The sequence below is a fragment of the Camelus ferus genome, chromosome 6 (genome assembly GCF_009834535.1).
Source record: "Camelus ferus isolate YT-003-E chromosome 6, BCGSAC_Cfer_1.0, whole genome shotgun sequence".
Lineage (NCBI taxonomy): Eukaryota > Metazoa > Chordata > Mammalia > Artiodactyla > Camelidae > Camelus > Camelus ferus.
In genome coordinates, this window is record NC_045701.1 from 30,758,060 (window position 1) to 30,781,677 (window position 23,618).

The following is a 23,618-nucleotide window of genomic DNA, read 5'->3' on the forward strand; positions in this document are numbered from 1 at the left end:
GACTATCCAAGAGAAAAAGAAATATTTTATTTAACCCATTGTTATTTAGGCTTTTCTGTTATTTAAAGGTAAATATATCCCAGTTTATGTATTTCTCTTCTTTTTGCTTTATGTTCTAAATCAGTGCTGTTCACTGAACTTTTTGTGATGACAGAAATATTCTGTATGTTGTCTGTCTCATGTGATAGCCTCTACTGAGTATCTGAGAGGACGGAGGAATTCAATTTTTAATGTGGCTAGTGGTTACCATATTGAACAGTATAGCAGATGATTCAATGACTCTCAGGGCTAAAAACTGCTATAAATCTCTCACCTGTAAAGCAGTTGATTTGGCATAAACAATTTCTTCATCAACACCCACTGATACAACAATGGCATCAACATTGGCGTATTCATCTTCTCCTTTCTGAAAAGCAGAGTAGGTAATCTGGTCATTTCTTTTCACACTAGCAAAACAGGAATACACACTTCAGTATTTACCTAAGATATTCGTATTTTTTTTCCTAACAGAAATCCCAAATTTAAGGTACATGTTTGCTTGTCAACCTCACAGCCATTAGTTACTTTTTAACAAACAGCTTTATGAGACAGAATTCATACACTGTTCAGTCCACCCATTTAAAGTGTACATGTCAATGGCTTTTGGTGTATTCAGTTATGCAACCATCATAATCTAGTTTTAGAACATTTTCACCTCCTCCAAAAATAAAACACATTAGCAATGATTATCCATCTTTCCCCTTCCCTCCCTAGCCCTAGGCAACCATTAATCACACATGTTTCTGAGGATTTGTCTATTCTGGACATTTCATATAAATGGAATTATATGTGGCCTTTGTGTTTGTTTTCTTTCCCTTAACACGCTTCAAGGTTCATTTATGTTGTAGGATGTATCAATACCACATTCCTTTTTACTGCTGAGTAATATTCCATTTAATGGATATACCACAATGTATCCATTCATCAATTGTTGGATATTTGGGTTGTTTCCTTTTTGGGGCTATCATGAATAATGCTGCTTAAACATTCATGTAAGTTTTTGTGTGCAGGCATTTCTCTTGAATTCCTCACATCTAGGTGAGGAATTACAGGTCCTATGGTAACTTTAACTTTCTGAGGAAATACCAGACTGTTTTCTAAAGTGCCTGCACTATTTTAAATTCCCAACAGTAATGTATTAGAGTACCAATTTCTCCAGATGCTGACCAATCTTTGTTATCTTTATTACAGTCATCCAATGGGTGTGAAGCTGTATCTCACTGTAGTTTTGATTTGCATTTTCCTAATGCTTAATGATGCTGACTGAACCCCCTTTCACGTGATTACTGATGATTTGTATACCCTTTCTGGAGACGTGCATATTGAGAGCCTCTGCCCATTCTGTAACTGAGTTACTGCTTTATTATTAAGTTGTAAGAGTTCCTTTTGTATTCTAGATATGTGTCTCTTATCAGATATGATTTGCAATTTTTTTATCCTACTCAGTGGGTTGTCTTTCACTTTCTTAATGTTTTCCTTTGAAGCACAAAAGTTTCTAATTTTGAAGAAGTCTAAATTCTTTTCCTGTGCTTTTGATGTCATATCTAAGGTAGCTTTGCCTAACTCAGGGACATGAAGACTTATCTATACTTTCTTCTATAACAGTTCTATAGTTTTAGCTCTTATATTTGGATCTATTATTCATCTTGAGTACATTTTTGTGTATGGTGTGAATGAACTGTCTTGGCACCACTGAAAAATACAAATGATGTAAATGTAAAGGTTTATTTCTGAATCCTCAATTCTATTCCACTGATTTCCATGTCTATCTTTACACTCATACTACATTGTTTTGATTATTGCAGCTTTGTATTAAGTTCTGAAATTGAGAAGTGTGTGGAGTCCTCCAACCATTAGCTACTCTTGAACAGCTCTGTAAGACCGAAGGACTGGTAATTGTGAACTCTAGAGTCTGACTTCCCTTATAAAGTCAAGAAAAACATCTACATATATAATGTTACAAATCAATGTTATCTATTAAAAAAATCCACTTCAGACTCTTCCACATTTTAAGGCTTCTGGATGCCAGTAAGAATCCAAATATAATAGCAATTAAGGGTTCTAATGAATTTCTCTACCACAACAAAATATGTAACCTAAAGAAGTTACTATATACAAACTGTATGCATTCTCACACTGATTTTCAAAGAGAAAATGCTTCCCTTCAGGTTGGTTAAGTTTTATTATTAGTTCTTACTGATGATACAAAGCAATGGTCATTAAAAGTGCTAGTGCTTTAGCAGCAATCAAAGCAGTGGCACCAAACATAGTGCCACTACCACACACTCATAGAAAAAACGAGGGGAAAAAAGTTCCACTAAACAATGTTCTTGCCACAGTAAAAATGATTAATATTATAAATCCTAACCCTTGAGTCTATGTCTTTTTAATATTCTGTGTAAAGAAACAGGAACTACACACAAAGCACTTCCAAGAGCACAATGAATATGATGGCTGTCTCAAGGAAAAGCACATGAGTAACAAACTGAACTAACCATTTAAACATTCTTGGGTATCTGGTATACATTTTCTTGAAAATGAATAAAGTGAGCCTATCGCTTCAAGGGAAAAGAATGATATATGTGTTGTCAATGATAAAATCTGAGCTTTCAAGCAAAAAATTTAAAATTTAAAAATACTTGTACCTGAACCCATCATTGTGAACTTGATGGCTTTTCTACTTAAGACTTTTCTGATGAGATCAGTGGTGATATTAACATACATGATTCTCTAGTACCATATAATGAAATGTGTACATTTACCAGATTTGCACAACTGAGGGAACCAGTATTTCCCAAATAAGCAATGCATGGTGTTACAAAGTCATTCATGGGTAAAGGATCAAAGACACAAGATAGACCAATAACTTGAGTAGGAAAAGTTCACTGTTGTGGTTTTGGATTCCACATTACAACTAACTTTTAAGAGATTACCACTTCTAGAGTTCTAGTGTAATAACAAAGAATATCCATAATTATCTGAAAAGTTTATTAAAATAGTCTCCTTTTTTCCAGCTTCATGTATGTATGAGGCCAAATTGCTTTATATACTTGATACAACCTATACAAAGAAAGGCTCTGTGGGGACCTGAATAATTTAAGAATGTAAGGGGGTTCTGATATCAGAGTTTGAGAACCATTGTGCTATATGAGTCCTATAACATATATTAACACTAACTTTAGCATCAAATATTCTCTCCTCCCCAAACTTTTGCTACATACATTCCAATTCTTCAGTAAACATGGGATTTTGTGGCAACAGTATTATCAGCACCTTAATCTCCCAAAATTAGCAGCAGGTACTACCTATATTTAATGCTTATGTGTTCTGAATACAAATATATAATTTTTTTCCTAAACATCTATCTACAAAACACAGCATGGAAACTAACCAAAAAGTCCCCTCTAGTATTTTTTGATACTTGAAATTTTGGTTGAGTCAAAATTTTTCAGCAAAAAAAAGGGTATCAACATGTATGAAAATTAAAAATACACAGTAATACATTTTTAAGAGTATACGAAGAGTATAATCATATAATAATTCTTAATAATACGGGAAAATCATTCAAAGGGATCTCAATGTAACTGAAAATAGGGAGAGAGAAAAATGACCCACATATTCAGTTTTTTTTTTTTAATGAAGGCAGGAAAAACAAATCCATCAAATCTCTAGGATTTCAATTCATATAAAATGCCTGGTTTTCCACTGTTGATCAAAAAAGTAAGAGGATGAATCCTAATTTGGAACCCAGTTGCTCTGATCATTTCACAGAACATATCTGATTGATTCTTTACAAATACCAGTGGGCTCTAACACCAGAAGAAATAAATAACAGCAGAATTTAGTATCTAAAGATAAAAAGCTTAAATAATTTTCTTCTTAAAATGTGATTCAGTGAAAAAGTCAAATATTAAAATAAAGTCAAATATTTGGACAGCAAAATCTGGGATGCTATTTTGTATTTTCAAACCTTATGAGGACTATAAATGCTTTATACAGATTACATCTGAAGATAGTCTTCTGAAACTGTGGGAGATTTTTAATAATCTGCTTGTAAAACTTACATGGTAAGTTACCCAAAGTAACGTTATCATAAAGTTACATATAATACTAACATATTTTCAGATTAAATTATGTCTGGAAATTGTTTAAAAAAATACTAGAGTGGAGGGGTCTGGCAGAAAAAAAAAAAAAAAAAAAAAAGCCCACAAGACTAGCAGCCTTTGCTCCCGGACCCGTCCTACAGCCAGCTCCAAGTGCTGGCTGTCAGAGGCAGCTGGGGCTCAACTCTGCTGCTTAAACGGCCTCAGATTCCTACCTGATCTCTTTTGCATGGGAGGACTTGTAGGTCTCAGATCTCAGCCCTTCTCAAATCTGGACCTACGATTCCTGTGCTCCCTTTTCTAGACGAACCATTTTGCAGCAGTGACCCCTGGTGTACAGACTCTCAACATTCACCAAACCCTTTCTGACCCCAAATTCTGCCGCCTTCCAGTCTGTCTGGTACACTTAACAGCCAAGTCTTGCTGAAACAGGTGTTTTAGATGGGAACAGCATCCACTGAGCAGGCACTTTCTGTATGCGCCCTGCATTTATTATCTGTAATCCTTACAATAAAACTTTAGCTGCAGTACATGCATCATCATATCCAAAACCCCAAATCAAGACCTAGCACACTTAAAACTCCCCCACAAAATAGGCAGTTCTCACACTAATGATGATTTAGACTGAAAAAAAAGGTGCTGAAAGTCTAAATAAAATATACCTAGTAAGTTTAAGATATATATTTTTCATTAGGATGCAATTAACATAGAATAACAGGCAAAGGTGTATTTTTTTCTACCTTTTCTATCTCTTTAGTTAACAAATCAGAGAAGACAATATTTTTATTAGGGTCCTACAGATAAAAATGAATTTCTTTGGAAGGTTTCTGATATCTATCTTTAAGGAGACCTAGGGTCATCAGACAAACACTTCAGGTAAGATGTTAGGATTAGTGACTTCCTAAATTACCGAAAATTTCTTTCAGCAATTGCAAGCAATAGGTAACAAAGTCTGCCTTCTATGTTTAGAGAGACAGTATGCCTTCTGGGTAAGGGCTCACTTTGAAGCCAGACCGCCTGGGTTTGAAGCCATGACCCCACCACTTACTGTGATCTAATGTTCTCTGTGCTGCAGTCTCCTCCATCTTCACATCTGTAAGTGCTGCTGTGAGAATTAAATGAGCTAATGTGTATAAAGTACTTAGAACAGTGCCTAGCTCACAGTAAATACTATGCACTTGTCATCATTATTATAAAAGACTAAAATGTAGAAGAAAACATAAGCAAAACACTGTCTGACACAAATTGTAGCAAGATTTTTTTTGGGATCTGTCTTGTAAAGCAATGGAAATAAAGGCAAAAATAAACAAATGGGACCTAATTAAACTTAAAAGCTTTTGCACAGCAAAGGAAACTATGGACAAAAGAAAACCTACTACATGGGAGAAAATATTTGCAGGTGATATGATCAAAAAGAGGTTAGTATCTAAAATATATAAACAGCTTATATAACTAAATATCAAATATACAAACAAGCCGATTAGAAAATGGGCAGAAGACCTGAACAGACATTTTCCCAAAGAGGACACACAGATGGCCAACAGGCACATGAAAAGATTTTCAACATCATTAATCATTAGAGAAATGCAAATCAAAACCACAATGAGATATCACCTCACACCTGTCAGAATGGCTATCATCAAAAAGAACACAAATAACAAATGTTGGTGAGGACCTGGAGAAACGAAAACCCTTGTGTACTGCTGGGAGGAAAGTAAATTTGTGCAGCCACTGTGGAAGACAGTATGGAGGGTCCTTAAAACACAAAAAAAAGAACTACCATATGTTCAGCAATTCCACTCCTGGGTATGTATCTGAAGAAAATGAAAACATTACTTTGAAAAGATATATGCACCCCAATGTTTACTGCAGCAATATTTACAATAGTCAAGGTATGGAACCAACCTAAGTGTCCAGATGAATGAATAAAGATGTGGTGTGTGCATAAAATGGAAAACTACTCAGCCATTAAAAAAAGAATGAAATTTTGCCATCTGCAACAATATGAATGGACCTGGATAGTATTATGCTTAGTGAAATAAGTCAGAGAAAGACAAACACTGTATGATACTCTTATATGTGAAACATAAAAAATAAAACAAACTAGTGAATATAATAAAAAAGAAACAGACTCACAGATACAGTGAACAAACGTGGTGACCAGTCGGGAGAGGGAAGGGGGTAGGTCAAGATAGGGGTAAGGAATTAAGAGATACAAACTACTATATATAAAATAAAGCTACAAGGATACATTGTACAGCACAGGGAATATATCCAATATCTTATAACTGTAAATGGAATATTACCTTTAAAAACTGTGAATCACTATGTTGTATACCTGAAACTTATGGAACACTGTAAATCAACTATACTGCAATAAAAAAAGATTTCAAAAATCACCCCCCCCACATACCGCAACCAAAAAGTTTGAAATGGCTATTTCCCAGAAATTTACTGTATCACACCACTACTGTTCCTGATGTCAAAGATGCACTGTTGATTACATAATCAGTACACAACATGTACAGGAGAGCAGATTTTCTCCAAGTATACAACTCCATGTAGGAGATGATTTCAGGTGATCCCAGATATGGCTTTAAATATTCAATTACAGAGCAAAAAAGTTATATATTTTAGTTCTCTTTTAGTCTACTTGATCACATCAAGAATACATCTGTTTAATGCTAGTCCTTAACACCTGCTACAATTTAGTAACACAATTGTGCTTACATGATCTTTATTTTTTAACAGCTATCCTTTATTTTTGGAAAGCAACACAATTTTCCATTTATAGTGATACAAAGTACCCTTTCTGAATGTATGAAGGTTAAAAGAGTTTTGGGGAAATGAAAAGAGGACAGAGTGGTAAACAACTAAGTGCTTGACAAGCTTTCTCAGTGAGAAGATAACTGATGGTAAGTGTGCCTATCTCATAGAACCCTACCTAATAGGCTCAAAACGCAGGAGGCATCAAATATCAGAGAAGGGAAATGGGACATATTGTACATGGATAAGTTCAGGGCTAAGACCAGGAGGTTTGGTCAGCAAGCTTGTCTCTAGTTCTCGGAAGCCCTGAGATAACTCCTAATCCTTCTGTAAAAAGACTTAACATATTCTCTGGATAAAGGGGCTCAAGAAGGCTCAAGATGCAGACACTAGGCCCAGCAGAAGGCAAGTACTGAACACTGAGGAATTAAATGAAAGTCTGTTTCCTGAATGACAACAACTGCCCCAGACAAGAACTGGATGGTTTTTCTTTGCACATCACTGAACTCAGAGAAAACACTTCAGATACTGACAGTCCATGGAACAAGCCAACCTATTCACTCTGCGGTAACCCCTCTCTACTAGTTGAGAGAACCTATTTGTGTAGAGCTTCCAATCAGTTTCTTATTACCTTATTCTTAATAAAGATGGGTAGCCAAGTCTCATTTTGATTTTTGTGAAGTCTCCAACATGTAAGAGAGAAAGCAAACAAATCTAGAAGAAACAGACACAGCAGAGAACAGAAAATAAAAAATTAACCACCCCTTCGTAAGAGAAATATACATAGTACATCCATGAAATAAGAAAAGATAGGGGACAAGAAAAGACTTAAGAAATTAAAAAATTTTTTTAATAAAAAGTGGTAAAATAAAGTTAAGAAACAATATCTGGAAGTAGAAGACAAAGAGGTAGAAAATGAAATAGAAAGATAAAAAATTTAAACCAAGAGGTCTAAACCTTACTAAATATCAATCAGGGGAGGGGGAGGAGATCACTGAGGAAATGAAGGGGAGAAAACGATCAAAGAATACAAAAGTCCTGCACTGACTTGAGACTAAAATGGCCCCCCCACTTACCAACTTTATGCAACGGGGCAGAGGGGGGAGGCACATACTAAGGCAGTGAAATTTCAAAACACAAGGAATAAAGAGATAATTCTCAATGTTTTACAGAGAACAACAGGCCATACATACTGGAACAGGAAATAGAATCACATTGGCCTTCTCAAAAGTAATAGTGAAAGCTCAAAGACTGACAAACAGCTTTAGAATTCTGAGAAAAATTCTGAGAGATTTTCAACCTTGAGTTTTATACCCACTGAACTATTTCATTAACCAAAAGTGGAGATGGAGTAAAACTCTTTAAGACACACAAGGGCTCAGGAAACATCTATTCTCTACATCCCTTCTTAAGAAGCTCTTGGAGAAATCCTCTAACAAAAGAAAGAAAGAACGAAAAATCTTGACATGGGCTATAGGATATAAGGGACCCAACATTCAAGAATCCAAAGGTTTAATAGGCCCGGAAAGCAACCTGTACAGATAGAGCAGAATAATGTAAGGTTGGAATGGGTGGTGGTGGTGTTTAAAACACAAACACAGAACTAAGAAAATATCTGATGAATGTGAAAATTTTAGAATAAAAGATTGATGAGATTATAACAGATCTGCAGAAAAAATTAAGGCTAACGACATGAAACAGAGAAGAAAAACTGAAGTAATCATTAATACCAGGAAAAATGAAAAACTGCAAAGAGGAAATTGTACTCTATTACTTCAGCCAGCAGTGAAAATATTTATATGAGCACAATAATGTAAACTGACTACTGATTTTTACTAAAAATAGTGAAAAAATGTATCAGAAGGGTGCACATGTGATAAAGTATAATAAAATATTAATTGTATAAACTAGGTGGTGGGTATACGGGTGTTCACTGAAAAATTCTTTCATCTTCCTGCATGTTGAAATTTTTCATAACTGTATCAAGAAGAAATTTTACAGGGAGTATCAGGAGATTGGGAAGTTGGAAAGTATGTGATGATACAAAAAAGTTACATTTATATCCTTATCTACCAAAACAAGAGTCAACATCTAAAACTGACAAATCAAGAAAAGACACTATATAGATATTTTCAAAATATGAAAGAAAGAGGAGAACTGGCAAGTGGGTGCTTCTGGAGCAGGTGACTGGTTTTTGTTTTCAGGCTTTTAGAACTATTTGGTTTTTTAAAGCCTAGGTATGTTATTACTTGATTAAAACTAATTTTTAGAGCAAAAGGTAAATAATATAGGTGGTAAGGAATTGGCAAAAATTGTGAAGGTGGTATCTGAAGGATAAAAGTTGGGGAAATACTGCAGCAGAGGAACAACTATCTTCTTTGAACCAGAAGACTACTGCATTAAAAGAGGAAACATTTTTGAAGTCTCTAGTTACAGCCAGGATACCAATCTAATTCCTCATCCAATCTGAGACAATTTTGAGAATAAAAGAATATGTCATTAATTACATAGGGACAACAAGTGAACACTTCCAGGGAAGGCAGGATTTGTAGTCACTGTAAGTACAGCCTCCATCAAATCTCTTCAGACCAAAAAAGGAACGAATGAAAGCTCAGAAATCAAGTCATCATCGTTCACTGAGCACCTACTACATGCCACATACTGCACTCGGTAATAGGGATAAAAAAATAAATAGTTGAGTAAGCCAAAAATAAACGAATCCCAACCTGTCCAGGCATTTACTTCTAACCAGCTTGAAACCAAAGCATTATTTAAGAAAACTTCCCTATCTCACTCCAGAGATAAATGAGATGGGTAGAAGTAAGCCATTATCTTGCTGAAATATGGGAATATGCCCATATTTTATAGAACCTTCCTAAACCACAGAAATCTTAGCAATCCAGAACAAGAAACTTATCCACAAAAAAATCAGCAAAGAGCCAACAATCACCACTCAAGAGAAACACTGACACTACAGCTTGTTAGCTTTCTCCACAGGCACAAACTTCCTTTTCGAGGTTGGAGCCATTCACCACCTCAATCCGGAGCAGTGGTGTTGAGCCTCATCAATGAATGCAGTGGATCAGCATTTCTTTTGAAAATAGCTGCTGTTTTGATTTTTAACAGAATTCTTTTGGGACAAAGGGCAGATGACTGAAGTCAAGGTTCACACACAGCAGAATGTCCTAACAGGTAGGTCTCAAAAGAGTTACAGGTGTGCACGGATACTTTATCCCTCAGCTCTCAAAGCAGCTGGGACCCCAGGATAGAGGGTAACCTCCCTCCTTGTACCCTACGCAGTACTAAGCCTATTACTTGGTTAAAAATAATCACAATCATGAAAGGCTGGGAAGCCCTGAGTAAGAACCTGGTAAGTGTAAGATGACAGAGAAGCCCTCAGCCCACTCTCAGGAGCCAACAGCACAACCTGGGGCTTTCTAATGCAGAGACAGACAGGTGCTACAAGCCCTTTCTCTCGTAGCAGTCCTAATTTAAAAATAAGAGGCCGGACTAGACTCAAACATCCAGGAAGAGTCAGAAAACAGTAATAAGTTCTAGTCACTCTAGTGGTCTCCTATTTCATTTCTGACTGAGCCTATCTTCTTATCTCTGAAATGAGACTATTCAGTCAGGTATAAGGTAATTCATGTTTTAGAAATTTCTACTCATACACTGATACTGCAGCTGTTGCTAGAACATAAGTTATGAAAACTGTGATTCAGAAATAGATCTTACTTACAATAACCTCACAATATGTACCTTACCCAAACTCAACTTGCAGATATGTAAGATTAGGAGACACATTAGCACCTACTCTTACTTTGGAAAAAAAAAAAAAAAAAGATTAGTAGTTTTTCTCTACAACTCTAGGCAGTTGCAGAGCGCTGGAAACAACCACAGTACTAAAAGGTTAATGCTTAGGGGTATTAAAAGTGGGTGTGCAGCCCAAACTAATTTTTCCGTTAAGTTTTGTTGTAACAGGTTATTTATTTGAAGACAGGAGCTGACAACACAAGGCTTGGGATTTACACAGTTAACTTCAAGTTATTCTTATTTCTGTGCCAGTTTTCTTACTCAATAAAAGGAAAAAATGTAGAAAAACAAATATAGCTTGCACCTATATACTTCACTATCTTTCTGCTACAATTTAGAGGATACGTAACCAGAACTTATCCCAGAAAACCTCTAGTTAAGCAGATGAGAATGAAAGTACTGTAATCTGGAAAGACAATGGATACAGAAAGAAGTTCTACAGGTGGGTCCTGACATAGCTATTAAAATTTACAGTTATCAAAAAGCAGAAAGTCTATTCAAATAAGATTTTTCATGATTTGCCACTAGTTTTGTTACTGAGTACATTTTTATATTGACCTGGCTCATAACTTTATAAGGACCTTATCAACATCTAAGATGCCCTGTTCAAATGATTTCACCAAGTTAAACTAGGAGGGCCAAGATAAATTTTAATGATTTTTGAGAAACAAACAAAAAATGACGGCAAATAACTTTCATGGATTTAAAGGCTGTCACTTGAAATGAAGTTTGCCAATCTGTCTTCAGGCCTCAAGTTTTTCCCAGTTCTATGCTTTGCATTCATCTATCACGTAGGGGAACTCTGAGCTCTAAATTAATCTTAGCTTTCATGAATGGTCGAGGGGCTAACTTGATAAGCTGAATTACTGGGACCAGAAACAACGTCCACCTCAAAGGTGTTTAATTTCAGGGTCTGTGGATGGAAGAGAGGGCTTTCAATTATTACTTACACAACAGTACTTATTAATCTTTAGGAATTATTGAGGTAATTACAAAGAGATTTTCTAATATAAATCAGGTTCAAATTTTAAAATGGGACAGTGAGAAAAGCTGTAAAAACACTGGGTAGGAATTAATAAAATTTTTAAGATTTATGTTCAGGATCTGTCTAGCATAGAGTCCTTGATTTTGTTTCTCATAAAATGCAGAGAATCCATTTTACTTTCAATATCTAATGCATTTATGTTCAAAAAAACAAAGCATGCACAAGAACCTTTAACATGAAAGGCAGAGGAAATGACCAATTTTTATAGCTTAGTTTTTGGTAGAGGATTGATCTGAAAGGCAATTTACAATGCTGAAATCAGAACTGAACATTTTTCTAAGGGCGCTTTTCAGGTTTTAAAAAGTCTTCATTAGTTTTATTGTTCCTGAGGACAGAGTTCAGAGGCCAGACAAACTAGGCAGCTCACAATGCACCAAAGAATGTAATCAAATGTTTCAACTGGTAAATTACTATCATAAAAATAAAATTTTAACTATGGATCTTTCAAGCAACAAAAACGCCCAATCTTTAAATGACTGGGAACTTTAACAGCTCTTTTTCTGAACACGTGCCCCGGATATTCAACCAAGAAGGAAAACTAATGAGGTTTTAGGCATTACATCGTTTTTCGTATTACTAAAGCCTGCAGGTTTTCAGCGTTAGGTTTCTGTGTTACCCACGGCAGGGCCCAGAACATGAGGCGGTTGCGCGTGAGCCGTATTTTCTTTTTTTTTTAAACTCCAGCAACAGCCCAGCAAACGATAAACACGAAGAGACTGGTTCACATCCTCCTAGCCCCTCCATCCATCCTTTACGAAATGGTTGTAATACTGGCGGGACCTGGGGAGGAACACTCTGGTTCTGAAAGGACAGAGCGAGTGCGTGGGTGTGTGTGAACACTGCAAGAGGGGGCAGCAAGACGTGATTACGGAGTGGGAGGGAATGATGATGATGCCTCTTCTAGGGCGGGAAGAGAGGTGGCTGTTATGCATGACGGGGTCCCGCACGCGGGGAAGATGGTGGTGGCCGCAGAGCAGGGTGATTGAGGGGGATTCCCTGTTACCGGGTGGCGCTCGGGGCCGCCTGCAGTGAATGATCCTGGAGCAGCTAACGGGGCCCGAAACAGAACCCGGGAATTCCCGAAGGAAAGGGGAAAAAAAGGCGCCGAGAAACGGGGTTATTATGGGATGGCAAAGGGGGGCTCCCTAGGGAAAATTACGGGATCTATCTCACCCTCCAATTGCTGTACAGTCTCTTCACTCGCCGGTAATAAGCATCTTTGTCCAGAGTCACAGCCATAGCCACAGACGCCGCTCCTCCTCGGGTTCCGAGAATCACGCGAGGTCCCGGCTCCGCCACCCGCTCTCGGCCCCGGAATCCCGCACTCTCCCAGTGACCCGGAAGTATCGACCTCAAAGATGCCCTTTCCGCTTCCGGGTCCCGGCAACGCTCGGGATTTTTAGGTTTTTTTTTTTTTAAATCCTCTCTCCGGAGGTTAGGGAGAGGATAAGAAGGAAGAGAGTGGAGAAATGAACAAAATGTGCAACGCAGAAAGTGTCTAGATTTTCGCGGGGTTTTCTTGTCAACTTAGCAACGGCCGCACGCGAGTCGACGTCGTCACGTGACACCCTGCCCCCGCCCTTACTCTCCGCTAGGCCGCGGTTCCCAGGAGCTCCGACTTCTCGCCGGGGCTGCGGCGGCGGCGGCGGGGCATTGCGAAGAAGGCGGGAGGCCTGATGTGCCTGCCCCGCCCCACACTAGCTGCCGCGCGCGGGTGTAATGGCCCCACCCATCGGCGAAGGAAGGGGAAGCGGAAAGAGCGGGATCTGGCTTGGGATGGGAGTGGGAAGATTACAGCGTAACTGGGTGCGTTCCCCTCCTAGAAAAGGTGGGGAGGCAATACTCTTGGCTGCTACAGGGCTGGAAGGAACCTCGGTGCTAGGACACTAGGTCAGGGGCTCTGCGGGGACCGAGAGCTCAAACCCGGGAGCGGGAGCCCACCCTGCCAATTAACAACACTAGGACCCGCGAGATGGGGTTAAAGGTTTCGCCTTGGAGAGGGAAATAAAATGCCCAGGCTTCATCTGAGCGCTGGGATGGTAGGGTAAGAGTCGTAGGAAACAAATGGCTTGAGGGAATTCACAGAATCCACTCCTCTGTGCCCAAGTCGTGACAGCATCTTTCAAGTCAGCCAGTCCTTGGCGCAGTTCATGAAGTGACACCATTTTTATGGCTTCCCCAGAGCACCGTTATTTCAGTTAATTCGGAACAAAATATGTGTCAGTCTCGGCGAAATTCTTCATTCCCATCTCTTCCATGAATTTGGAGTTTGAATCTGGAACATTTTGCCTATTTAGCTTAGATCATTCCCTTGCCTTGGGCAAGCTGGACAGCCTAGCTTATATATAATCCTTTAATGAAGTAGGATGACTTGCTTGCCTTACCCAGGTTATTTCGCATGAACAATAATGAACTTTAGGAAAGTAGTGTTGAAATTATCCATCATGAACATCAACTCTTAAAATTAATTATTTATATTGGGTTTGAGCAAATATTGAACAAGGGAAGAGTGGGAAAGGATTAACTTAAATTTATTAATGCCAAGGGGAAGGAAGGTAACAGTTCCTGACCCTCCAGCTGTATCCACAGTTCGGTCAGGAACAGGCTCTGCCAGAGGCTAGTGCCAGCGCTACATAGTCTGTGGTTAATGGAGGTGTCTAGGGAGGGGTGAGCACATCAGTTGCTCTAGTCTCCTTTCCTTCCCCAGAAATGAGGAAGGAGTCATGTATTATTTTAGGAGTTCCCCTGCCCACCCAATCCTCTCAAATTTGGAAGCAATCAGGTACAAGTTTTCTTTTTTCCTTTTCACCTCCTGGAGTCCTGGGTATCCCCACATCTCCCCTGCCCCTCCCACTTTTCCATAGTCCAAGGGCCAGAGTAAATGAAAATACTGCAGCCACCCAAGCGATGGGGACCATGCTGGGGCTTCAGTCATCAGCATCTTCGCTGGAGTCTGAGTTGGCTGGCATCATAGGATCATCAATGAGTGAGAAGTCCCTTTCTGAGCTATCATAGCCCTGAGATAAATCATCATCATCATCTTCATCCTCATCGTCCTCATCCTCCTCAGGTTGCAGTGGTGGCAACCTCAAGGCAGTACCAGAGGTGGTAGTGGCTGGTGAAGAAGGGTAGCCAGTGGCTCTCAGGCCTGGATGATGATGGTGGTGATGGTGGGGGTGGGGGTGGTGGTGGTGGTGATGAAGCATGGTGCTGGAGTCTACATGAGGGGATGATGCTGCACCACCCATCACAAACGGCATAAAAGGCAAAGATGCAGAGGTGGCACTGCTGTGACCCAGAGAAGACACAGACTGCAGGCCACTACTGCTGTGTTGGAAGGTATTATGCAGAGATAGGGACCCAGTGCCTCCACCCTGCATCAGGGCCATCATCTTAGAAAGGTCTGGTCGCGTCCTACGGGCCCGCTTCTTGCTGCTGTCCGGAGCAATAGGCCCTGGCAAAACCCGGTTGAACACAGTTTCAGCATGATGACCCTAGGAGGAAGGAATAGAAAATAGTAAAAGGAAAGGAAGGAAAAAAGCAAAACAGAAGTCAACGGAGTCCTAGCTTGCAAATGCTTTTTCACTGAATCTATCATTAGGAGGGGCAAAACCAGTATAGTCAGATGAAGCTTGATGGAAATGGGGAGGAGGAAAAACAGGATGTAGCTGGTTGAAGCATTCTGGTGCTGAAGCTAAGAGCAAGGATTTGATACTGATACTCATGGGAACCAGAGCTTTGGTTTTTTCCATGATTACGCTATACCTCTACTTTGGTCAACCATTTGACAGTTGCTTACCTTTGTTAATAAGGGGCCTGAGTAAGACAGTGAATGAATCGGTATTTGCACAGTATGCTTTACTGATGGCAGGTTGTTCACATGATCTTACCATGTGAAGTGCAGCACAACTATGTTGACGTTTACAGTACTATCCTTCATTGCATCACAATGGGGTAAACTCAGATAGACCAGATTAAGATTCTAGATGTCTGGAACACCAAAAACGTTATGGGTAGCTCTCCTTACCAAATTTACTAAGTTTTTTTCCACACTGATAAAAAAAACTTACATGTCTGTTGAATTTTAAATTGCTTCTTCTAGATGTTCTCCCTATACATTTTTTTATTAAGTTCACTAAAGCTGGAACTTCTGACTTTGCTAGACCTAAATACAATACTGGGTAAACTGGCATTAAACTCATACAATTAGTACCTGTGTCTCTGGACTCGCCCAATCTAAGCCTGACCTTTCTGACTGAAAAAAACCTCACTGTTCTATCTGTACAGGCTTAAAAAATAGAACTATAATAGCACCAAACTACTGCAGAGTCCAGTAATCATGTAGTGCCAGATACTCCATCAATTCTACATTAAGAATTCTGTACTAATCATATTATAATTTTCTGTGATTTCCTATCATCTTTTATTAGCGTTATCAACTGACTACAAAGAAGTACAAAAGTACTTGAGGTAAAAATAGGTAATCCTGGAGGAAAAGCCTTTTTACAGGCTTCTCTATAATGCTAAATTCAAGACGGAGAAGGTATCAGCCTTCTAGCCATCAGCCTCCCCTATAAACCAGTCTGCTTACTACATACACCCTTGATCCCATGGAGGCTGAGAGGGAAAATTAAAACATTCTTCTATGGTATCAATAATTATATATCAATAATTTTACCAATATAAAAATAAACAAGCCTCATAATTCACCTCATAAATAAGTATACATTTATAAATAAATATGTGCAAAATAATGTATTTGTTAAATGCAAAAGATTTTTTCATTTGGAAATTAATTTTGTTAGAAGATAAAATAGGGGTGTGTGTGTGCACACGTGTGCATGTGTACATATATATCACATACACATAAAGAAGTATATAAAAGATCAAATGAAGAATGATTAGATAAGGTGAGTATACAAATGCTAATCCATTTTAAATGACTGCTCACCAAACCAAACCATGACTTCTGTATGTTTAGAAAATGTAACTATTGCCCAAAGTAAGGCAAACACAGTCAAGAGGAACTTCTGCAATTATCTTTTGGTGGAAAGGAGTACAGGTTCTTAATCTACCAAATGGTCTATAACCATGATAAAAACATAAGTACATTTGAAAATAATGGAATAGCCTAATGACCCAAATTGTTAATATAAACTATAAAACATGATTTTCTGTCCTTTTCCATTATATATTATTAGTGATTCTCAACTTCTATTTTGGGAAACCCCATGACTATTTTCCTAAGTAGGCCCCAAATCACTTCTAAAATATATAGAATCATAAAACTTTTAAGAGATTATCTGCTCCAAAACCCTTACTTTTCAGGACATGCAAATTGAAAAAGTTAAAGGATTTGCCAAAAATCCCTTAGTTAGTAGAAGAGCAAGATAAGGCCTTGAATGTTCTAACATGTCTTACTAATTCTTATATTTCAGTATGCTTAAAGTGCTAAAGCTAGTTTTTAGAATTTTATGCTCTTCGGGAGATGGCGATGCCACAGGACTGTAAAAATACACTAAAAATACTTTGGTTTCCTTATTCATGAACTAATGATAAATTTTCTCAAACGTACATTGGGAAAAAAATAAGTAACATTAATTTCTCCAGTCATACCTAGTGTGGGAACAGAGTGGTAATGTTTCAGTCTCACTCACCTTTTTTCCATTCCTAGAGTTAGCTGTCTGTACTGGTTCCATTCCCAAACAGTTCAATTCTGCCTTATTATTTTTTTTACATCTCTGCCATTTCTGTTTTCTGCGATCCTCCATATACTGCAATAGAAAAGCTGCAGTTATCCTAAAGGAATCAAAAATCTTCTCTGGAGTAATTATTAAGGTAGTAGTGTCTAGAGTTTGACAATAAATGCTTATTGTGTGGATAAAGGATTAGTCCTAGTGGAAAACTGACATTAACCAGACCGCTCCAAAAAAAATAAGGTGATTATATAATTTAATGGTAATGATTTGCCTAGCATTTAGTTTAACAAGTACTTTAACATTACTTTCCTCCTCACAATAACTCTGTGAAGTAGGGAGACTGGGTATAATTATTCTATTTTGCCAATGCAGAAACAGGGACATAATAGGCATGCTTTCTTCCTCTCACACAGCTTAAATACCAAGGGAATGACTTTAAATCTTGCTGGATGGAACTGCCACTCACCGCTAGAAATCGGGGATCAACAGCGAACTCTGGATGACCCTGTAACCACATCTCCAGTTCAGCCCGGCGAGGGGCATCCTCACCCACCAGCAAAGTACCATCCACCTTATTGATGACAGGGATCCGGGTCTCCAGGTCCACGTCAAGGTGATTAGGCTCTTCCATGCACTCCACCTCCAGCTGCAAACCCAGAATCCACCCCCATGAGCACATACTCTTCTTTTGGGCAGGGAGGGAAGGGGAGCAGAGCCAATGGCAGCCATAAAATAGTATCTTCTACTCCCTCAATCCCAACTGCCTTCATCAATTACTGGGAATAAAAATATTTTATCTAATCACCACATTAAAGACTTTCTCTACCACTTACCTCGACTAGCTTCTTTCTGTTCCCTTTCTTCTTATGAAAAAGAGGATGTCCATCTCCCATTACTCCATTAGCCATCAACTTGTGCTTCTGGAATGTTAACTTCAATCCTTCCTCCTAGGAAGACAACCCACCCACCCAAGACATTATAAGGCACATTTTTAAATAAAAATTATGCTTTGGGGGACTTGGGGTAAGGGTCATCCTCTGGTTCAATGATGGTGAGAGGGAAGGCCATCTGACTAATGGGTTGAAATTAGAAATACAACAAATCTTACACATTTTTTCCTTAGAAAGACTTCCTTTCTTGACCTAGTGCCCCTCAGGTAGATTTAAGAGAAGTAGAACTTCTCTCAACAACACCCAATGCCGGGAAAAATCCCCTAGCTGGTGTCTCAGAATTAGCATGGCAACTCATCACAGGGGCAAAATCCTGATAATCCTGTCACATACTAATTTCAAAAAATTTTCTTATTGAGTACTTACTGACCAGCTAATAGGGTTCAACAGGGAAGAGCATCAGGAAAAATAAAGTTTTCCCTCTATAAATTAACACTGATTTAATTTCAGTTGGAATGACTCCTTTTTATTTTAAACTTAATAAGGCCTATAATACTTGGGTGTCATTTTAATAGCTTTTCCACAGTTTGATTTCAATTTTTAAAAACTCTGTTTTTGGGATCTAGAAACAAGCCACTCAAAGCCTTTTGTCAATTAAAGTTCTTTTAAAAATGCGGTGTCTTTTAATCTAGTCCTCAGGAGATACAAGTTAAGATCCTTTCCTTTATTTACTACAATGACTTTTCCTAAATGGATCTTTGTGAGCTCTAATTTTTTTTCTCCTCTCATTTTTAAAGTTAGCTGACCAAACAAACTTAGTGTTGTGTTCCTAACACTAGTTAGCAAGAATTACAGCATTCTTCCTCACTTCCCAGTGCCTAAATGCTCAGCTTACATCTTTGATCTGAACCGTGAACTCCTTCTCATCCATGCCTCGGCGCAGTTTGGTGAACTGAGCTGCTGCTGTGGTGACTGCAGACACCTCCTCCTCTGCCAAGGAAGCTGCACTGCTACTTCGTGGTGTGGGGACTGGAGAGTCCCCATATTCTCCTGGAGTCAATGAGGGACTGTCGAACAAGTGGTTGCCTGGCGCCAAAATTCCTCCTGTCACCATTTCCTGGCTCCGGCGGCTAGAAGGCCACTTCCCTGAGAGTACAGCCTGGCAGACGAGGTCAATACGGTTTATCAGGACACGATCCTGAGTGGGGAAAAAGAAATCAATACTGGTTTTAGCACCTGAGTACTAGGTACGTGATCCTGTGACAAATAATAGGGCCATCATTATCAGGACGAGCAAAAATCATTAGGCAGAAAGGAGGGAGGTAATTGTTTCAAATCCTGAAGCCAACTGGGAAGTTTCATGAAAAATCATGTAGCACTAAACACAATCAAAGAAATCCAGAACCATCTATTCCTTGTTCTCTGTATATGTCACACTGTATTTTCAGAGTCTACCTATCCAGGAATGAGGCTGTTACCTTGGGCCACTCAGAAGCTCTCTGTCTTTCTTGTAGCAGCAGAAGCTCAGGGGTCATTTGTTCTCCATCTTCATTTGGGAATCCATCTTGGGACATAGTGAGGGACAGAAGACTCTCTTCATCATAGAGCTTTGAGCGGGACCGGTCAGCCGCTAGAGATCATACAGAACATGTGAGCAAAGATGAAAGAATAAAGTTATACAGAAATGGTGTTATATAGGCTTTAAATGAAGGCCCTAAGAATAACAGATCTCTTTTGATATTCTATCAAATCAAAATCTGAATCTCCAAGGATGCATTTAGAAAAGAAGGGAAAGAGCAGAGGGAAGAATGGGGAAGAGGGCCAACAGCCTGTCACATGCACTCACTTAGCTTCTCTTCCTTCTCGTCCTCACTCTCATCAGTGCTGGAGCTGGAGCTGGATGAGGATGAGGAAGAAGAGGATGATGGTGACAGCTTGCTCAAGTCCAGCTCAGAGTCTGAATCATCCTCATCCTCCAGTTTGACTGGTGGAACACTCCGGGAAACCAGAGGGGTAGTATCAGAGGGGGCTACTCGCATCTCATAGTCTTGTGGGGTTGGTCGGCTCCTGGCCACCACCTCATGCTCTAGCTTTAAAGTTAGACTCTCCAGACTGGGCACCTGGGCAGCTGTCTCCTCAGGTGGCTTTTCAACAGGAGCATCTGGGCGCAGGGGCAGTGGTGAGGCAGTGCGCGAGGTATACTGCTGGTGTAGCAGTGGAGTAGAGCAGCGTGACAGGGATGGAGCTGGTGCTCCTGCCTGATGGTTCTGCATATAGTTCATACGGGCAGCCAGAAAAGAGAAGTCTGGGTCCTGCATGATGTTGCAGTCTGTTTGGCTCACCCCATGGCGGGCTGCCCCTCGTAGAAGTTCCCCATCATGCCGAACAGGCTCCCACCATTTGGGCAGTTCAGGACCTGGAGGCTGACATAATGCCAGCCGATCTTCCAAAAGAGGGTGGCACAAAACTTGTTCCCGTAAGCGCCGAAGCAATTCAATACGGTAGAGAGTCCGTGAGGCCCTTTCCTCAGTGATAGGCTCAATGAACAGATTAGGGTCTGGGGGTTCTGCAAGAGATAGGAGTGGAAAGAGAAATGAACCAGGAGTTGGTTCTGTCACAATCCCCACTCACCCAAGACTCTCCAGTCTTGCTCACCATCTCCAGCTGCTGGGGGAAGGCGGCACACTTGGCGGCACATGGCCACAAAGCCATGGAAATACTTGGTAAGGCTTTCATCTGTTTTTTTGTCCAGTCGGGCAAAAGTGCGGAAGCGATCCCAATGGAACTGCATGGTGTCAGGGTCATACTCTACACCAAAGGTTGACACTACTCGATAGAAATCAGTCTGTTCACGCCTTGTCCATCTACAAAAGGAAGAGGAGTCAGGCAACACTGATGAGAACACAGAGAAACCAGTTACTTCTTAGTGTGGCTTAGAATATCTGAGTACACAAAAAATGAAAGTAGGGGCCAAAAAAAAAAAAAAAAAAAAAAGCCCAGAAGACAACAGAACACGTGGTAAGAGGTACTTGATAACGTGTAAGATTTAAGAATTAGTAAGCGAAGGGGGAAAATGATGCACGCAAACAACTCAGTGAGAATGGCTACACAGGAGACCTACCCGGGAGTTATGATTAAGTGTGGTTTTATGCCGTAGAGGTGTAACAAATGCAAAAAAGATGGTCCCTCTGCAGGGAATTCCAAATAATCCTTCCTAAGGTGCTTTTCAACATAGGGCCCATAGTTGAAGACAAGCTTACAGCTCAGTCCAAATTCCTAGCCATATTTTACCGTTGCTGTTTCTCCCGCCGTGCAATTTCTTTTAGCTTGAAGGCTGCCTCACAACGCCGCCTTCGCCGATCCCCACGTTCTGCAGCCTCTATCTTCATCTGTTCTCTCTTGTAGCTGCGCTGATAGGCTGTTACTAGGCGTCGAAGCCTAGCTGTTAAAGCAGAGCCTGGAGGCCAGAATAGATGGCCTGGCTGTTGTGTCACCTGGGCTGTGGGAACCAAAATACAATAAATAGGAAGTACAGGAAAGATGGTAGAACTAATAATACTGGTATTTTAACCCACCCCAAGGAAAAGCTCTCAGAAATCCCTGAAAAGGATAGAATTCAGTTAATTCCCCAACCCCACCGCCCCACACAAAACTGTACTAGTTGACGTAGAAGTTTACCTTCATCTCCGTCTATCACTGAGATCTCCTCATCCATCATCATCAAGGGATCACCCTAGAGAAGGAGATCCGCCCCACAGGATGTAGGGGGGAGGGAAAGGGGGAAAGTTGGCACTCTGAAATCACTTTCTTGTGTGTCCTTCTATGGCACCAAGGGATCAAGAAAATTTTCTAATGAAGGGAACCCTCACAGAAAATTCGAAGCAACCAACTAAAAGAATAAGACAATAAAATCTGAAAAGTCAGTTCTTATCAATGGCTTGAAGACAATGGGACTCAAGAATTTAAAAGTCAAATAATATACTTCATTGTCTAGCTTGGGCCTTACCTCCTCCACAGAGCCACCCCTGACCTCCCCCAGCTGACATTACAATCTTTTCCATTAGTACTTTATATTCTCAAATGGCACTTTCCAGTTTGTATTATAATCAGTATACTTCATGACTCAGGGAATGGGAGAGCACTAATTAGTAACAGAGAAAAGCTAGACTCAAATGAAAATTCCTCACCTCATCATCTTGGTCCTTTGGGGGACCCTGGAGTGGTTTATACTCAGGATCTTCACAATCCTTATCAAAGTCAACCCTAAAATCATCCAGAGGCATGAGACAATGTTAACAATATATTCTCTTTCACTAAGAGGAACCTAGGATGAAGACCTGGCCAAACACAGAATCCAGCATGGAATAGTCTTTTCTTTCATGCTCAAGGGAATAGTAGGCCAGGTGCTAAGCTTTGAGTAATTTAGGTACAGTATCCAACAGAACAAGGAACTGGAAGAAAATGACAAATTGCGGTTCTAAATTGCTTGAATTTCAAATGAAACACTTTGATCAGCACATTTCCTCTCTCTTAAAAACTCTTTCTATTGTTTAACACATTTTCTCCCTCCCTCCCAACTAGTATTTACTTTTATCATTTTACTTGAATGGTCTATGCTTGCTCGTTTATTTTTCACTACTTTGCTTTATTGAGCAGAACAGTGATACTATAAATGATTTGCAATGAATAAACAATCCAATTTCCTTTGAGGATCATAAAATAGGCAAACTGAGGTTGTGATCATCAAAGAGAAATCTCCCAATCACAAAGCAGTGGGATAATATTCGTGAACTAAGCCAACCCTTTTACATGCCTCTCAGGTCTCCACATGAGAAGTTTTGTTAAACTCACTGGCACCCAAACCAGGGCAACACTGCCCTAACCTGGTGGCTCAGTATTAGCATGGCAACTCATCATTGAGGCATGTATCCAGGCAGAGTAAGTGTCTTCATGTGTCAGCTACCACTGGGAAATGATAAACTAGGGCTAAAAGTTCCTGAGGCTATCACATAAGTGGCGTGGGACTGCTGCATGGCTATTATCTTTCAAGAGAACCAGTGATCCTCTTAGCTACTATGGCTGCACAGTAAAGCATTGCAAAGAGAATCGAACAGAACATCAAATAAGCCATCTGGAAATAACATTACTTTTCACCCTTAGTTGCACTGTAGGGCAATGTATGGTTAAAATGTGTACGTATGTATGTATGGCCAGTTTATGCTGTCCCTTCTGCTGGTCCTGCTCTTTGTTAAAAGTTTATCAT

General features: G+C 39.6%; 2 protein-coding genes, 1 long non-coding RNA gene and 2 other non-coding genes across 12 annotated transcripts in view; 1 reads left to right on the plus strand and 4 right to left on the minus strand.

Annotated features, from left to right (window-relative positions):
• Positions 1-13,124, minus strand: part of SUPT16H (SPT16 homolog, facilitates chromatin remodeling subunit) — a 31,965-nt gene extending 18,841 nt beyond the window's left edge. Inside the window, exons 1-2 of the mRNA XM_006190855.3 lie at positions 12,940-13,124; positions 314-406 (exon numbers count right to left, since the gene is read on the minus strand). Of these exons, the coding sequence (XP_006190917.1) occupies positions 314-406; positions 12,940-13,005 (159 nt within the window). The 5' untranslated portion in view covers positions 13,006-13,124. The remainder of the gene's footprint in view (positions 1-313; positions 407-12,939) is intronic.
• Positions 13,125-13,268: 144 nt separating this feature from the next.
• LOC116664178 lies at positions 13,269-18,297 on the plus strand. The gene is made up of 2 exons (XR_004320549.1): positions 13,269-13,572; positions 17,879-18,297. It is a non-coding gene; the product is annotated as an uncharacterized LOC116664178 (long non-coding RNA).
• Positions 14,271-23,618, minus strand: part of CHD8 (chromodomain helicase DNA binding protein 8) — a 54,341-nt gene continuing 44,993 nt past the window's right edge. For 5 of the 8 annotated variants that reach the window (XM_014564453.2, XM_032481645.1, XM_014564449.2 and 2 more), the window contains exons 28-38: positions 22,543-22,618; positions 22,034-22,088; positions 21,647-21,854; positions 21,011-21,219; positions 20,202-20,921; positions 19,834-19,985; positions 19,251-19,553; positions 18,299-18,412; positions 17,932-18,111; positions 17,424-17,540; positions 14,282-15,260 (exon numbers count right to left, since the gene is read on the minus strand). In XM_014564453.2, coding sequence (XP_014419939.2) covers positions 14,694-15,260; positions 17,424-17,540; positions 17,932-18,111; positions 18,299-18,412; positions 19,251-19,553; positions 19,834-19,985; positions 20,202-20,921; positions 21,011-21,219; positions 21,647-21,854; positions 22,034-22,088; positions 22,543-22,618 — 2,701 coding nt within the window. In that variant the 3' untranslated portion in view covers positions 14,282-14,693. Of the gene's footprint in view, positions 15,261-17,423; positions 17,541-17,931; positions 18,112-18,298; positions 18,413-19,250; positions 19,554-19,833; positions 19,986-20,201; positions 20,922-21,010; positions 21,220-21,646; positions 21,855-22,033; positions 22,089-22,542; positions 22,619-23,618 lie in introns of all 8 variants that reach the window. The other 3 variants (XM_014564448.2, XM_032481644.1, XM_032481646.1) reach the window with 3 other exon arrangements.
• On the minus strand, positions 18,613-18,721 carry LOC116664586. Its single transcript, XR_004321108.1, has one exon. It is a non-coding gene; the product is annotated as a small nucleolar RNA U6-53/MBII-28 (small nucleolar RNA).
• Positions 23,167-23,277, minus strand: LOC116664585. Its single transcript, XR_004321107.1, has one exon. It is a non-coding gene; the product is annotated as a small nucleolar RNA U6-53/MBII-28 (small nucleolar RNA).